General features: G+C 39.7%; 1 protein-coding gene across 2 annotated transcripts; it reads right to left on the bottom strand.

Annotated features, from left to right (window-relative positions):
• Positions 1-3,654: 3,654 nt before the first annotated feature.
• LOC121807389 (pseudo histidine-containing phosphotransfer protein 6-like) lies at positions 3,655-5,120 on the bottom strand. Of its 2 annotated transcripts, none has more exons than XM_042207603.1 (5): positions 4,896-5,120; positions 4,524-4,654; positions 4,308-4,451; positions 4,125-4,197; positions 3,655-4,049 (listed from the first exon to the last, which is right to left on the bottom strand). In XM_042207603.1, the coding sequence occupies exons 1-5, from the start codon at positions 4,962-4,964 to the stop codon at positions 3,972-3,974; spliced, it is 495 nt and encodes a 164-aa protein (XP_042063537.1). In that variant the 5' UTR covers positions 4,965-5,120; the 3' UTR covers positions 3,655-3,971. The 2 variants fall into 2 exon arrangements, with proteins under 2 accessions (XP_042063537.1, XP_042063538.1); XM_042207604.1 differs by having other exon boundaries at positions 4,308-4,442.
• Between the last annotated feature and the right edge of the window lie 11,177 nt (positions 5,121-16,297).

Genomic DNA, 16,297 nt, shown 5'->3' with positions numbered 1-16,297 from the left:
AAACCCTTTTTGGGTCAAGAAATAAAAATTTGCGTAGTTAAATTTAATGAGATATTAAAAAATTGAGATTGAAATGATCACACTATATTTGGTCCTCAATTCTGTGACAGTGATATGAGAGTACTAAATAAATGGACGTGAATAAATTGAGTATTATTCAACTACGACCTTTTCGAATAGGAGCAAGATTTTTCTGCAATTATTTATTGCATTTTCTTACTTTTGGGTTGGGACTGAATTTTCTTAATTTCGAAATCAATTTGGTGATGGAGGCTTTTAATAGACGGTATGCATAAGTTTGACGATTTCACATGTTTGAGTAATTTTACCTTTTAGGGCATCCGCAGTGGCATCTCGTTGCTGTCTCGGTCTCGTCACATGTTTGAGTAATTTTACCTTTTAGGGCATCCGCAGCGGCATCTCGTTGCTGTCTCGGTCTCGTGTGAATAAATTGAGTATTATTCAACTACGACCTTTTCGAATAGGAGCAAGATTTTTCTGCAATTATTTATTGCATTTTCTTACTTTTGGGTTGGGACTGAATTTTCTTAATTTCGAAATCAATTTGGTGATGGAGGCTTTTAAGAGACGGTATGCATAAGTTTGACGATTTCACATGTTTGAGTAATTTTACCTTTTAGGGCATCCGCAGTGGCATCTCGTTGCTGTCTCGGTCTCGTCACATGTTTGAGTAATTTTACCTTTTAGGGCATCCGCAGTGGCATCTCGCTGCTGTCTCGGTCTCGTCACATGTTTGAGTAATTTTACCTTTTAGGGCATCCGCAGTGGCATCTCGTTGCTGTCTCGGTCTCGTCGACGAGACCGAGACAACAACGAGATGCCGCTGCGGATGCCCTAAAAGGTCGACGAGACCGAGACAGCAACGAGATGCCGCTGCGGGTCTTCGGTCTCGTCGCTTAGCTCGGGGGGAGAGAGGGTCGGCGGGCCATCTCACCACGCGTCAGTGCCACGTGGCGAGCTCTGGCGCGCGGCATGACGCCCACTCGCCGCCCCGCGAGTGAGCGTCGTCATTGCTGATGCAATAAATATTTTTTAAAAAAATCGATTTTTCCCAAAAAAAAATATAAAAATTAAAATTTTAAAAAAATTCAACGGTAAAAATAAAAATTCTTTTTTTTCTTTTTTTATTCTATAAATACTCCTACTCTTTCATTTTACACACAAACACACTATCCCTCATCTTTTTTTCTTCTCTTCACTATCATATCATCTATTTCCTCTCCAATTCTTCTCCCAAATTTAATACATTCATGGATCCATTTGAGCAAATGCGTCGAATAATGGAAGAATCGCTAGAAGAAGAGTGACGTAGGGAAGAGGAGGCCGCCGGGCTCGTCAAAAGCGACCCCGGAAATACATCCATCGTGACCGGGAGGAAGCCGCCGCAAGGTTAGTACGAGATTACTTTTGTGAGAACCCGGTATGGGGAGATACCTACTTCCATTGCTGTTTCCGCATGCGGCGGGAGCTATTTCTGCATATCTCAAATACATTGGCGGCCCGCGAAGAGTACTTCCAAGAAGGGTTCGATGCTACTGGTTGTCCCATTCTCACGACGCTCTAGAAATGTGTTGCAGCAATCCGTCAACTTGCTACTGGACAAACGGCGGATTTGTTTGACGAGTACCTGCACATTGGGGATAGCACTGGGAGACGTGTTTGATGAACTTCTGCAAAGGTGTCCGGGCAACCTTCACCGACGAATTCCTGAAGAAGCCAAGCACCGCAGATTTTTAGTTTCTGCTCCGACTTCACGAACAAGCGCACGGATTCCCCGGGATGCTTGGCAGCGTCGATTGCATGCATTGGCAATGGAAGAATTGCCCTGTGGCGTGGAGGGGATCATACACGAGCGGCCACAAAGGCACCCACCCCACCGTTATACTTGAGGCCGTTGCCGACTACCGGCTATGGATTTGGCATGCGTTTTTGGGGTCCCCGGATCGAACAACAATATCAACGTGCTCAACCAATCCGACCTCTTCACCGAAGTTTTGAATGGTAAAGCGTCGGCCATCAACTTCACCGCTAACAACCGCCAGTTTAAAATGGGGTACTATCTTGCCGACGGCATCTATCCGAAGTGGCCAACCTTCGTGAAGACGTTCAACAGGCCGATAAACGAAAAACATGCTCTTTTTGCACAGAAGCAAGAGGCTGCTCGCAAGGATGTGGAGAGAGCGTTCGGGGTTCTACAAGCTCGATTCAACATTATCAAATCCTCGGCCCGTACGTGGTTTATGGAGAATATGGTCGATATCATGTATACGTGCATAATCTTGCACAACATGATTGTCGCCGATGAAGGACCTAATGCGGGAAATTGGTTCGACCCTAAAACCGCAGGAAGCCCTTCCGCAAGTAGTCTGCCTCGCAGTGGAGTGCATCCTTCTTTGCAAGAGCGAATATCTGTTCGGGAAAGGACACGTGATTCTATGGCCCACGCCCAACTCCAGGAGGATCTAATGGAGCATATTTGGGCAAAATTTGGTAACCGTTAGACGATCACTGCGTCACTTTCCATGATTATGCAGATTTCAATAAATTGTAATATTAGGATTTCAATTATGTATTTTTCGTATTTTCGGATGTTGTAATTTTCATGATTTTTAATAATTTTATGAATTATTAGTATTAATTTAATATTTCAAAGAAATATTAATTGAATTTGTTGGAAATAAAAATAAAAAATAAAATTGAATGAATAGTTAAGCTATGAGATGGTTAAGAGATGGAGGGATGCTGGTGCTGTCTCTTAGTTAAGAGACGGTATTGAGACACGGATATGGATGGCCTTAGTTTTCTTTGATGCTTTTACGACTTACAAGGTTAAAGGCCCAGCCCAGCCCAATCCCAACACATTATAAATACATAAGAGAAATGGAGTAGCTAAAATGAAATTGATATACCCTACTTAAAATTCGATTCTTCTTTTTCCTTGTTTTTTGTCAATTCTTCATTGTTACTCCAATTTTATTTTCTTTCTGGATGTACAGAAATCCCTTAAACAGGGTTGATTATTTTTTAGAATCCAAATGTGTATATTTAAGCTGACGGGTCCGGGCAGATGCCACTGGATTGGATCGGCCATATCTCAATTTGGGCCAATATTTTTTTGTACATTTTTGGGCTACAAAATTCAATTTTTAAAGGGCAACCAAGTTGGATGCATAATTCAATTTCTACACATTTTAAAATTCAGTTAATCTGGATGATGTATATATAGTTTCTCAAATATATTTGTGAGTTCATGGAGTATAATACTGTAATAAGAGTATATTATTCAACCTGAACGGCATGAGTTGTCAGAATTGAGAGTAATTCTACCAACTTTTCATTGTCATTCTTAAAATCGATATATATATGTAGTCTGATATCTGTATATTTCAATGATGGTACTTATAAAAATGGTTATATAAATTAATGTACCACATATTTTTACTTAATCACCCTTAACTAAAACATATTGAATTCTTCTGCACAAATTTTGTATCCCTACATTTTCTCAACCATAATTAAACAATATCTGAGTGCTAAAAAATGTTTGATTTAAAAATATACATAATTTGGTATTCCCTTAACGATCATGTACTCCAAATAAAAGCACATTTGTCTTTGTTGACAATACAAATGTCAACATTGAAATTCCAGAATGAAATTAAATAAATATGAGTTTGTGTTCACACAAGCAGGACAGTAACTATGTTTTTTGATAACACAATTTCACATAGACACTAAGTAAAAGGGAAGGGACAGTAGGTAGATTGGTTTAGACTTGTGAATTACAGTCCAGAGAAGAAGCAGTAAATAAGCTAATATATCCTTGGAAGTGGGATTTGGTATGTGAATCAATTAATTTTGTGTGGTTGCATGCATTGATTGCAGGTGAAATTGTGTCACCATCTTCCATCACTTTCCATACACTTTTTGGTAGCTAGCTAGGCATTCAGTCAGGCTTGAGGATTGTTAAGGTGCTGGTGAGGTGCAGGATATCTCACTGCAGCTGCTAGCATTCTCTGCTGCTCAATCTAAGTACACATTTTTCTGTTGGTAAATGAAATCTCAGTTTTATCATAAATTAATTGCATGGTAATAGTATCTACCTGGAACAGTTCATGCAGCTTGTTTTTGAGGTAACAGTACTCATATTCCAGCAGCTCCAATGCTCTTAAGCATCTGTTGCATTCAGTAAAATGTATGTTTTGAGAAAGTGTTCCACACTAAATTAATAAATTCCAAATTTTAAGCAACAACTGATGTGGGACATTGGAGTCTGTAACACGAACCCGGGGCGATTGTTGTGGTTGGAAGCAGCGCGAAAGGCGATGCAGACGTTTCGGAGCCTTTGGGCGCCAATGCTGGAGCTGCTTCCCATCAACTGATTCAACTGGATTTCCATCTTCTTGTAGTCACACAGCTCTCTATCCACTCTGCACAATACATCACTCATTTTCACTTCATTTATGAGATAGAGCAAGAGAGAAAGAGAAATAGGTAGGTACAGCAAGGCTCTGAGGTTTCGGAGGAGCTTCTCGGACTCGTGGAAATAGATGTTGACAACCTCAGAGACAAAGTTAGGGGAAGATTCATCTTGGAGCTGCTGCAGCTGCAAGAACTGCTCGTCTAATACACCCTGCAATAATAATAAGAAGAAGATTTAGCTACAAAATACTAGTACTCCTTCCGTTCTATAGTAATGGAAGCGTTTCTTTCCGGCAAAATTGTGTTAGGTGAGTTTAAAGGGAAAATTAAGTGGAAAATGAAATGAAAAAAAGTAGGTGTGAAGAAATGTGTTGAGGAAATGACTTTATTACTATGTAACGTATCAAAATATAAAAATGAGTGTATTACTAGTTAAGAAATTAGTTAGGTACCTGGTGGAAAAGAATAGCAAGCAAACGATTCATGTCAGTACGCAGCTGGTCGAGACTGAGTCCCAACATCCACACAGGTAGACCCGTTTTGTCTTCTTCAACAACAAAAATCCTACACTGAGAGTTTTATTTCAATGTGTGAATTAGGCGAACTCCCTTGGGAAGACTGAAGAGAGAAAGGGGGGGATTTAAAGAGGTTTGGTGGCGGTGGAAATGTGACAAATATTTCTGTGCCTGCACACGCCCCACGCCGAGCCTTCTGCTTATGCTTTTCTCCTATTTACCCAACGCCTATATCCATATTTTTTATTATTACATTTTATTACTAAATTATACTCCTACTACTCTACTAGTATTGTTGATTTTTGCGACATGCGATATTATAGTTATTAAAAACATCATTGTACTTAATCTATTATCCAGATAAATTATTTGTTATAAAACCACAAGTTATAACTACTTATTGTTAATCTATACAATCAAAGGGGACAATTGGATGGAAAGTCAATATTGCCCTTTTCGGTGGGAAATTGTGAAGCTATTTTGTTTAACCTTTAGGTCATTTTGAGAAATGACAACCATTGGATAGAAAAAAGCTTTTCAAATAAGATTAAACAGTTATATATACACACACCATTAATTGAATCTGACTTTTAGTGGACTAATTATCTGATTTTTTTTTATTGCAGTCGGCGACAGCTCCAAGCCTCCACCGATGGATGACGAGGGAAGCAGGCATAAAGAGAAGGAGGGTTGACGGCAGTGGTGGCTGGAATCGCACGCCTGCAAGCCCGACACCTGAGCGTCACGAGAGAGAGGGGTTGGTGACCAGCGACGACGGTTGGGTGGTGTGGAGGAGTCCTCAAGCCTGGGGCCGAGCAGTGGAACCGCGAGAAGGAGAGAAAGAGAACGTTGTAGAACGATACGCAACCAGCGTCGCTGCCGGCGATACCATTGTCAGCCGAGAACATTGAGAACGATAGTGACAGAGCGTCGCTGCCCCTCTAATTTAGTTGTTGGGCTCATTGTTTGAGCTAAAAATTATTTACATGTTTTACTTATTTAGTTGTTGTGCTCTATGTTTGGGCCATATTTAGAGTTATAGGTAGCATACTCATTCATTCCAATTCATTTTGCATGTCCAAGTACAAATTTATTTATGGAGTATATTTTATTAAATTAAAGATGAGTAGCTAAGAAAAATATATTGCTTAGATACAAAAAATTATAATGTGCCTCACTCCAAAGAACTCCATGAACATCTATTGAAGATTTGTAATCTAAAAATACTGCAAAAGGTTATATTATACATAAAAAAATTTCTTTCATAGGGAAGATTAGTGGTAGTTTATGACCTAAATTTTAGTATTTTTTTTCATGATTCATAAAAGACTATTAACCATACATTTTAACCACACTAATTCACACCATTATACATGACAAGATAAACAATAAAGTTATCACTTAAAAATTTAGGGACTAGACTTAAAATTGAAGAGGTGTAGATGCTATCCTGTTATTAAGAACTAGGACATATGCATAAAATATTATCGTTATTTTAAATGATAATTTACTTTTGATTCATATACTCCTTCCGTCCCAAAAAAGTACGTGCATTTCCATTTTCGTCCGTCTCACAAAAATATGTGCATTCCATTTTTGGAAAGTTATATCAATTTAATAATATATGTCTCACTATCCACTAACTCTACTTTAACTACCACTCTCCTCCTCTCTCTTACTTTACCATACCATTCCTCTCATCTCTCTTACTTTACCAATTTTGTCTTAATTCCCTTGTCATTTCATCCGCCCATATTTTTATGGGACGGAGGGAGTATTAAATTTAGATATGTTTAGTATTCCATATTTTTTAAAATTAATTTTTTAAATTAAGCTATTAAATTTATATATTAATTTACCTTTATTTGGATTAAAATTGAAATTGTGCTAGAGAATTTAGTTTGCCTTCTATTTAGGTTAAAATTGAAATTTAATCCTTTATTGCAATACTTTGTCTTACAATTAATTCACAATCTAATCAACAACACAAAGATGTGATTTTTACAATTTTTATCATATATTTACTCAATTAAAATTTTAATATATTTAAGTTAGTCTCTTTTAGTTAATATTGTTTATAATGTTATTAGGTGTTTATAATGTCGTGAATACTTATTGTAACTAACAAATGTCATCTACATCATTATATTCTTATTATCCTCAAATTTTTAATCTACTTATTTTATAATTTATCTTCATTATTTAAAAATCTTATGTCCCGTACATAGCACGGGTGATAACACTAGTACTTTGTAAACTTAATAATTCAATGACAATATTGGTAACAGTAGGGAGAAGTATGTAAGTCATTAGTTTAAAATTCTAAAAAATACTAGTAATACTTAATTTAATTATGAAGAAGAAGGATTTAGGCCATCCACTACGCTGTCTCTATACCGTCTCTTAAACCGTCCATTAACTACTATTTGAGCACTATTTGAGGGCCTCACTGTCCTTTTTTCATCCATCCCTTAACTAAGGGACGGAACCTGCAACGCTCCGTCCCTTAACCGTCTCTATACCGTCCCTTAATTACTATTCATTCAATTTCATTTATAATTTTTTTTTCAACCCAATTCAATTTAAACAAACACACTTTATTAAAATTAAAACAACATTACAACTTAAAATTAAAAAAAACGAAGACATAATTAAAATTCTAAAAAAATAAAAATGACATAATTTAATCTGCTCCGCCAAAGTTTTCCCAAATGTGCTCAATTAGATCCTCTTGGAGTTGGGTGTGGGCGCTAGAGTCGCGTGTCCTTGCCCGAATAGCCAACCGTTCTTGTATAGACGGATGCGCTCCACTTCGCGGCGGACTACTTGCGGTTGAGCTTCCGGGGGATTCGGGGTCGAACCAATTTCCCGCATCGGGTCCTTCGTCTCGGACAATCATGTTGTGCAAGATTATGCATGTATACATGATGTCGGCCGTTTGTCCAGTCGCAAGCTGCCGGATGGCTGCAGTACATTTCTGCAGCGTCGTATGGCTGGGACGGCCGACCGCGTCGAACCCTTCTCGGAAGAACTCTTCCCTGGCCGCCAAAGTATTCGCTATGTGGAGAAATAGCGGTTTCCGCATGCGAAAACGGCGACGGAAGTAGGTATCTCCCCAAATCGGGTTATCGCAAAAGTAGTCGCGTACTAACCGTGCGGCGGCTTCCTCCCGGTTCCGATTGATGTACTTCCGGGAGCGTCGTGGGGGTGGCGCGGCTTCCTCCGCCTCTCGTCGTCGATCTTCTTCGAGTGATTTTTCCATTAATTGACGCATTTGCTCAAAAGGATCCATTTGTTTGAGTTGATTGAAGATGGAAATTGGAGTGATAGAGAGGATTTGAGAGGAATAGATGTGTGTTTGTGTTTGAAATGAGTATGAAATAGGATTATTTATAGAGTAAAATATATAAAAAAAATTTAAAAAAACGAAAATAAAAATTTAACGGTAATATTACCGTTTGAATTTTTTTTTTATTAAAAGTCGAATTTTAAAAAAAAAACGAATTATTGCGTCATCAGTGACGACGCCCACTCGCGGGCCAGCGAGTGGGCGTCACGCACTCATGGGGACGAGACACGTGTCGCTGGCTCGTGGCGGGACAGCGCGTCCCGTGTCTCGACGAGACGAGCTACGGGACGAGACGGGCGCGGGCTAGGGACGGGATGGTCGCTGCAACGCGTCCTGCGGAGGACCCGTCCCTCTGGGACGAGACGCGAGCCCGGCGCGGGACGCGTAGTGGATGGTCTTAGTTAGTTAGTTGGGAAGAAAATGAAGTTTGAATTGTAAGGTACAGTAGAATTCACGCGATGGCAGTGAGTGCCAAAAGTTAGTGCGAGGAATCGAGGTAAATGTGGGGCATCTACCAGACCAACACCATATCCTTTTTCACCACTTTTTTCTACAAAAGCTGTAAAATGGAAAATACTTCACATTAATCACCAGCTTCATGTTTGCTGCTTCCCACTATACATACTATACACGTTATCCCTTCCCATTTTTCTTTCAGGACCATTTACTCATAGCTTCATGTTTGCTGCTTCCCACTATACATACTATACACGTTATCCCTTCCCATTTTTCTTTCAGGACCATTTACTTTTTTTGTATGAGTAGTGCTAAATGGTCATAATGTGGCTGGCCATAAAAATAAAATATTGTTACCTTTAATGCTTATTTACTTGGATTTAGTTCATCTTAAAAGTAATAATTATCTAAGACTAATTTATCATTTGTCTCGAAATAATACACATAAAAGACTAAGTCGTTAAATTATCTTGGAACTTTGAATATGTAGGTCATTTTCGTTTCTTATGTTAGATATCCACTCAGTTTTTTTAAACTTTAATTTATTGTTTTATATTTTATAATTTAATTGTTTAATATCTATAACTACTTTTAAATCAGAATATATGAATATCTTTATGATTTTATTAATTTATTAATTGTTTGGTATGTATATTGACCAAAATATCCTATTATGGCCAGCCATTGTGGCCACATAGCATTTCCTTTTTTTTATCATCACTTGTCCGATTAGTGCTTTGATTTTGAAAAGTATAGAAAGGTTAAATTTTTTGACATTTAGCTTTATAAAAACCCAACCCAGACGGACTCTAATAGTACTATATCATAGCTTAATTGTTACGTTATTCATTTTGTTTATTAGTACATTTGAACCAAAAATCGAATTTCTGACATTTTCCTACTACTAAATACTGGAAAATGAATATGCATGTTCGCCTTCAATTTCCACTATTCACATCACACCAAACGATCACTTTGTGTTCATACTCTGGGTGAATGTCGATTAAGAGTATCCCCATCGGTGCTCTTGCCAAAGAGCACGGATGTAGGCCCAGACCCACTTTTATTAATTTTTTACTCCCTGCTCTTAGGCAAAGCACAACACCGACCTCCATGCTCTTCCGCAAACACATGCTCAAGTGTCCCACCATTCTATTATTCAATTTAAATAAAAACATTTCTACAATATTAAAATACATTAAAAATATCCAGAATACTAATACAAATTACAAAAAAAATAAAAATTAGATAATTAAAATACTAAAAATTTAAAATTACATAATTAAAATCCTAAAAATAAAAAATACATAATTAAAGGCTAAAAAATACCCCATGGAAGACTATTCCTCTTGCCCTATCCCCAATGTTCTTCGGAGACCCCATATCATTGTCAAATGTGAATCAAGTTGCTCGGGGGTCATATTTGACCTATCGGCCTAATTGAGTTGGGCCAAAAGGGACCACAATGAGTTGGTGGGGGTTGAGGTGGCACAAAGGGAGCGGGGGCGGATGGAGTCGCGACGCGACGGCGGTTGGTCGTCATCTTCTTCCTTCCTTGCGGCCGGCGTTGGGAACTGCTTGGGCCGGCATCGGGGCTACCCAAATTAGCTCCGGCGAGCTGGCTAGCCACCTCATCCTCGCCAGCGTCGGGTAGGGATACCGACCTCGACCGTTGCTGGAGGAGGATGATACGTCTCCCCTATACTTCAGATGCACACGCACCTCCTGCCAAGCGCTGAGGTACTTGAACGGTTTGTAATTTATGGATTGGTAGGTCACCAAGGCGGCACTGATGATGTCGAGCTCGCTCCTACCGCTCTCCGCCGACCGCTCTTTCTGGAGGTAATACCCCTGGAACTTTTGGATTTCTTCGTTGGCTCTGAATAAAGCATTGCGCACCATACTCTCATTGCGCTTGATGGTTCCAGCCGGACGGTTTTCATTGTACCAGCGAGAGACGCGCCACCAAAACCTATCCCCGCTTTGGTTCGTGCTTATCTCCGGATCTTCGGAGATAATCAAATAGGCTTTGAATAATTGATCCATCTCCGCCGGAGTGTACGGGGTGCGGACACCACGAGGAGTAGGAGTAGGAAGAGGAGGAGTTAGAGAGCCGCTGTCGCCGCTCCCTCCCGATCTGGGTTCGAGTGCCCACCTGTATCGCCCATCGGGGGCATCTTGGTCGTCCACCGGGTAAGGCCGGTAGCCACCCGGAACTTGAGAACCTTGGGTTTGAGAAGGGGCCGAAAATTGCGTTTCCGAACTAGGAAATGGTTGTGAGCCGAACCCATCGTGGTTCCAACCGCGGGAGTCGGAGGGGTGATCGCCGGAGCCAGACATTTTTTTTGTAAGTAAGAGTGAAAGATTGAGAATTGATAAGAGAAGATGAGAGAATTTAGATGAGAATTTTTTTTGTGGAAGTGGGGTATTTATAGATGAAAATGTGAATTTTGGGGGAAAATTTGAAAAATAAATTAAAAGTGAGGATAAAACGGATATAATTTTTGGGAAGTGGGAAAATATTTTTTATATTTATTCGGATTTTTTAATTAAAATCCGATTTTTAAAAAAAATAAAAAAATACCAACGCCAATCAGGAAACGCCACGTCAGCTGCTCGCTGGCACTGACGTGCTCGATGCATCGAGCAGCGCCGTGCCAGTGGCAAGAGTGCAGTAGCGAGCAGGGCGGTGCCGCGCCAACGGCACGAACGTCGTCCGTCGGCGCGAGCACCGCTGCGGATGCTCTAATGTCCCAATCGATGCGTGTTTCATGTTTGCATTCCAACATATATAGGCATAATTCTAACAAATTGATTCCAAATTTCTTGCTATTTTTTCATCTTCGTATTCAGTTGATCAATATTCATGCCATTTTCACGTGGTGCTACAAGTTCGGGCGATTTTCTAGGTATCACGATTTTCTTGCCTTTTGGAGTGTATACTAGAAAGCATGCATTTGAACTGCTCAACTTTTTTTTTTTCCTTGCTCAACTTATTCCTTCACATATGAATTATTCTCTTCAACTCAACACAATAAATATTAAGTTTACCCAAACACTTTATTGATTAGGTGCTTTAGAACCAATGGACCATCTCAACAAAATAGATCATAGTAAAATGATACTGGTCAAAATTAATTTGACCATTGATTTCTCATTTGTGTGACCATTGATTTCTCATTTGTGTGTTTCTTGGCATGTTATGTTCCCATGCTTCTGACCTTCAACTTTGGAACACTCCATATCAAAATTAAGACAACTCCATTACTCAAGTATACTCACGAATTGAACATCTCACTATATGTGTAACAATTTATAATTTTAATTAATTTTTTTCCTCGTAATTAAGTGACCACTTTCATACATTTTCTCATAGTAATAATAATCTCTAATTACTCAAAAGATTAAACTTTGTACGACAGATTAAGTAAGCGTAAATGCCCGTTTTGCATTTGAGTTTGATTGGAGGTTGAGAGCCTTCTGAGTTAGATTAAATATAGTAGTATTATTTCTTAAAAAGAAAACGCGCGCATGTGTCTTATATGTTTCACTTTTCACGGTTTTCGTTATCTTATAATATTAAATTGTAACAACTAATCAACAAGTATGCGCACAAATATTGTTTAACGTATAGATTGAGAACCATGCATTATTTAAAGAAGCCTCGATCGACTCACAAGGCATGCTTCCACCCACACAATAAGACAAACTTTATATTTCTTTCTTTTCTTCTTCTTACTATAGTAGTATGTCATATCAAATTTTATTGGAATAAAGTACATTAAAGATTGAAATGACAATTCAAGCAAATTGAATTTCCTCAACCTAGGCCATCCACACCCGTCTCTCAATATCGTCTCATCCCTTCACCATTCATGTGCCTCACTGCACTTTTTACCCCATCTCTAAACTAAGAGACAGCACCTGCATTCCTCCATCTCTTAATCATCTCATCCCTTAACTATTCATTCTATTTCAATTTTTATTTTTATTTCCAACAAATTTAATTAATAAAAACACACTTCATTAAATAAAAGAAAATTACAATTTAAAATCCTAAGAAAATAAAAAAAAAACACATAGTTAAAATCCTAAAAAAATAAAAAAGACATAATTTAAAATACTATAAATTAAAAATTGCACCCTTAAATTATAAAAACTACTCCGCCCGCGAATCATCCCCTGAAGGCGGTGGCGGTGCCCTCAAGCTAGGTGGAGGCGGAATACCAAGTTGATTTGTCAGATACTCAATGCCGGCAAGATGGGCTTGATATTAGAGAGGCGTCATGCGGGAAGTGTCAGCCATCATGGCGGTGAAGTACATGGACATTAGGGAGGACGGTGGCCCTTGGGAGCCCGTCTGGCTTGATTCTCCTCGGCCCCTCCCTCTAGCAGCCTTCGTCGCCTTGTTCCATTGAGACCGACATCGTGTACTGAAGGAGCCCCCTGCATCGGAGGAGCCCTCTTGTGAGGCGTTGCCTTTCCCCTACCTCACTAGACGAGTATTGGCCACCCGCCGTATGCTTCGTGCGTTTCGAGCTCGAGCCCGTGCTGGAATCGACACCGCCAGCCCACCTATCAAGATGTTTGACCGCCTCCCAAACATCGGAAAATTTGAAATCTTTGCCGGTGTCGGACTTGAAGATTCGCAAAGCCACTCTCAGAATGTCGACTCCGCTTTAATATTGCTCCGCTTCCCTCTTGTAGATCCCACAAAATCTTTTGACATCTCTGTCGGCTCGCTCAAAATGAGTGCGAAGCATCTTCAGGTTGCGGCGGAAGGCCCCCCTCGGCTTATTTGTGCTGTATACGACGGTGACCTTATCCCAAAAACCTTGCGGTTTTGTTGATTCCCGAGGATGGGATCGTTCGACGTACTGATCCAAGCGTCGAACAGAGCCATAGTTTCCGCTTGTGTGTATGGATGACGGTCGCCGCCGTGTCCGTCCGGCACCGCCTCCGGAGTGGGTTCCTCCGGAATATCCTCTCTAATTTGGGATAATCCCTGCGTTTGCGAGCTCCTCAGACCCAAGGGAATGGGAGGACGATAGTATGCATCAACTGGAAAAGATGGTGTTTGGTACGCCGGCGTCGCCGAGCCTTGGGTGCTCGGCGACGAACCGGAACCGGAAGCACCCAAAACATTGTACATGCCCCCAATCGGCAAACGCGTTCAAGTCGTAGCCGCCGCCCTCGTCGCCGGAGTTTCCGTCACCGGACATTTTTGCAGAAATTGGAGAGGAAAGAGAGATGGTGTTTGTGAGAGTGTAGTGTTTGTGTGTGGAAAAAATGGTGGGGGAATTGTGTGTGTAGTGTTATTTATAGATGAATGTGGGGGAAAAAATTTAAAAAAACGGAGAGGAAAAAACTATAATTTTTTTTTATTCAGAATTAAATTTTTTAAAAAAAATATCAAAAAATCGACTCCCACTCATGTGCCGGTGAGTGGGCGTCACGCCGCGCGCCAGAGCTCGCCACGTGGTGAGATGTATCGCGGCCCACCCCTCCCTCCAGAGACACGCGACCAGACGGAATACTTGCAGCGGCTAAATTAATAGAATGAAAAGATACACTAACATATATCAATGGTTTGGAATATTAACGTTGATCAATAAAATATAACATATACTCTCTTTTATTAAGAAAATAGTTAAAGAGTACATGCACGACTAAAATTATTGTTCTCATACTAATTTTACTATATACATCATCGTCTAATAATTTATCATGAAATATACTACTAGTATTTTCGGAACAATGTGAGTAGCATCATGGAGTATATAACTAATACTACTATATAGTAATTTACAGTGATATATAAATTGAAGAAAACTTATACTCCTATGTGTAATTTTTCCAAACTTCAAGAGATGGGACGATAATGTATGCTTGAATGACGTAAGCAAATGTCACTATTTTGGACCAAGCCGCAGCTATAGCCCCCACCGGGGCGATCTCGGGGCGGTCTCGGGGCTATTATAGTAGGGGCGACTTCCGCCCCGAGGCGGACGAAAAATTTGGGGCGGACGGTCATGCGGCGTCTTCGGGGCGAGGAGGTGCCGGTCCGGGGCGGACGCGGCGATTAGGCGGGGCTATCCATAGTGGGGCGGCGGTCGGCGCGCCGGCCGCCCCCTTGAATTTTTTTTTATTTATAATTTTCGACATTTTTTGATAGAGGAAGGGAGAAGGAAGAAGGAAGGAGGAAGGAGGAAGAAGGAAGAAGGAATTTATTTTAATACACGTTTTTTGTTATAATTGCTTATAATTGGTTATAAAATTTCGGAGCTATTGGAAGTGTCCGCCTATAGTGGCGGAAACCTTTTTTTTGGGCGCGGACAAAAAAATTGGGGCTGTGGACAAAAAAGGGACGGGGCTATTGGGGACGTCCGCCTTATAGTGGATACCCTAAACGACAATTTGCAGATGAACTATGGATTAATGACTATTAAATAATGGTTACGAAAAGAATGTTGTAATATTTCTACGGAACATTTTACAAGAAGTGGATGATGACAAACGAACCGCAATTATTAAATACTAATTACAATTAAAAAAACATAGAATTCATAATCACAATCATAATGCTTTCGCTTGTGCTCCATTTCTTAATCATTCAAACATAGCAACACACTCAATTTCAGCTTTTAGCTTTGAAATTCCAAATGTTGGATTTATTCTTGTCAACTTTACCTTGTAAATCGCTTCACCTAATTAACTAATCATTAATAACTCAAATAATAAGCCGTGTGATATTCGATAGACTTTGCTTCAAATTAGTGGAATCGACTCGTTGCTCGATGATGGTCCGTAAATAACATTAGGGCTGGCAATTTTCGACACGACACGATAATCTGATACGAATACGCACGAAATTATTGGGTTGGGGTCAAGTGTTATTGGATCCATGTCCTTATCGGGTTGACCCATTAAGAACCCGATAATTTCGGGTTGGGTTCGGGTCGGATGCGGGTCGGATACGGGTAACCCATTAAGAAATAATATTTATTATTTTTATTATTATTTAAAAAAATATATATTACCTTAATTTTTTAATTTCTTATAAATTAGGTTTAAATAGTATAAAACGAATTTTAATTGTGTAAATTAGGTTAAAAATTAAGGTTTAATCGTGTAATATTAGGTTTTAATCATGTAATATCAGGTTCGGGTTGTTATCGTGTCGTGTCAACCCATATTATATCGTGTCGATAACGGGTTCGTGTCGGGTGCGGGTCGTGTTCGGATTTGAAGGTAGCAGGTCGGGTTCATGTTCGGAATTACAGTTTCCTTAACAGGTCGGGTTCAGGTTAGGCTTATTGGGTTGGGTCATTATCAGGTTGACCCGATAACGACCCAATCTGCACGATTTGTCAGCCCTACATAACATTCCCATCTTGTTTTTTTAGAAATGTTTAAAATTTAATTCATTGTTGATTAACAAGTGGCAACCCTCACATGCTAGCTACATTTCCTTATAGGGGCACCAAATTATGTTTGTTTATGTTGTATTATTAATCTATTCTTAACTTTTTCG

The sequence above is a fragment of the Salvia splendens genome, chromosome 6 (assembly GCF_004379255.2).
Source record: "Salvia splendens isolate huo1 chromosome 6, SspV2, whole genome shotgun sequence".
NCBI classification, from domain to species: Eukaryota; Viridiplantae; Streptophyta; class Magnoliopsida; order Lamiales; family Lamiaceae; genus Salvia; species Salvia splendens.
The sequence above is the reverse complement of the archived record's forward strand: the minus strand, read 5'-3'. Positions and strand labels throughout refer to the sequence as shown.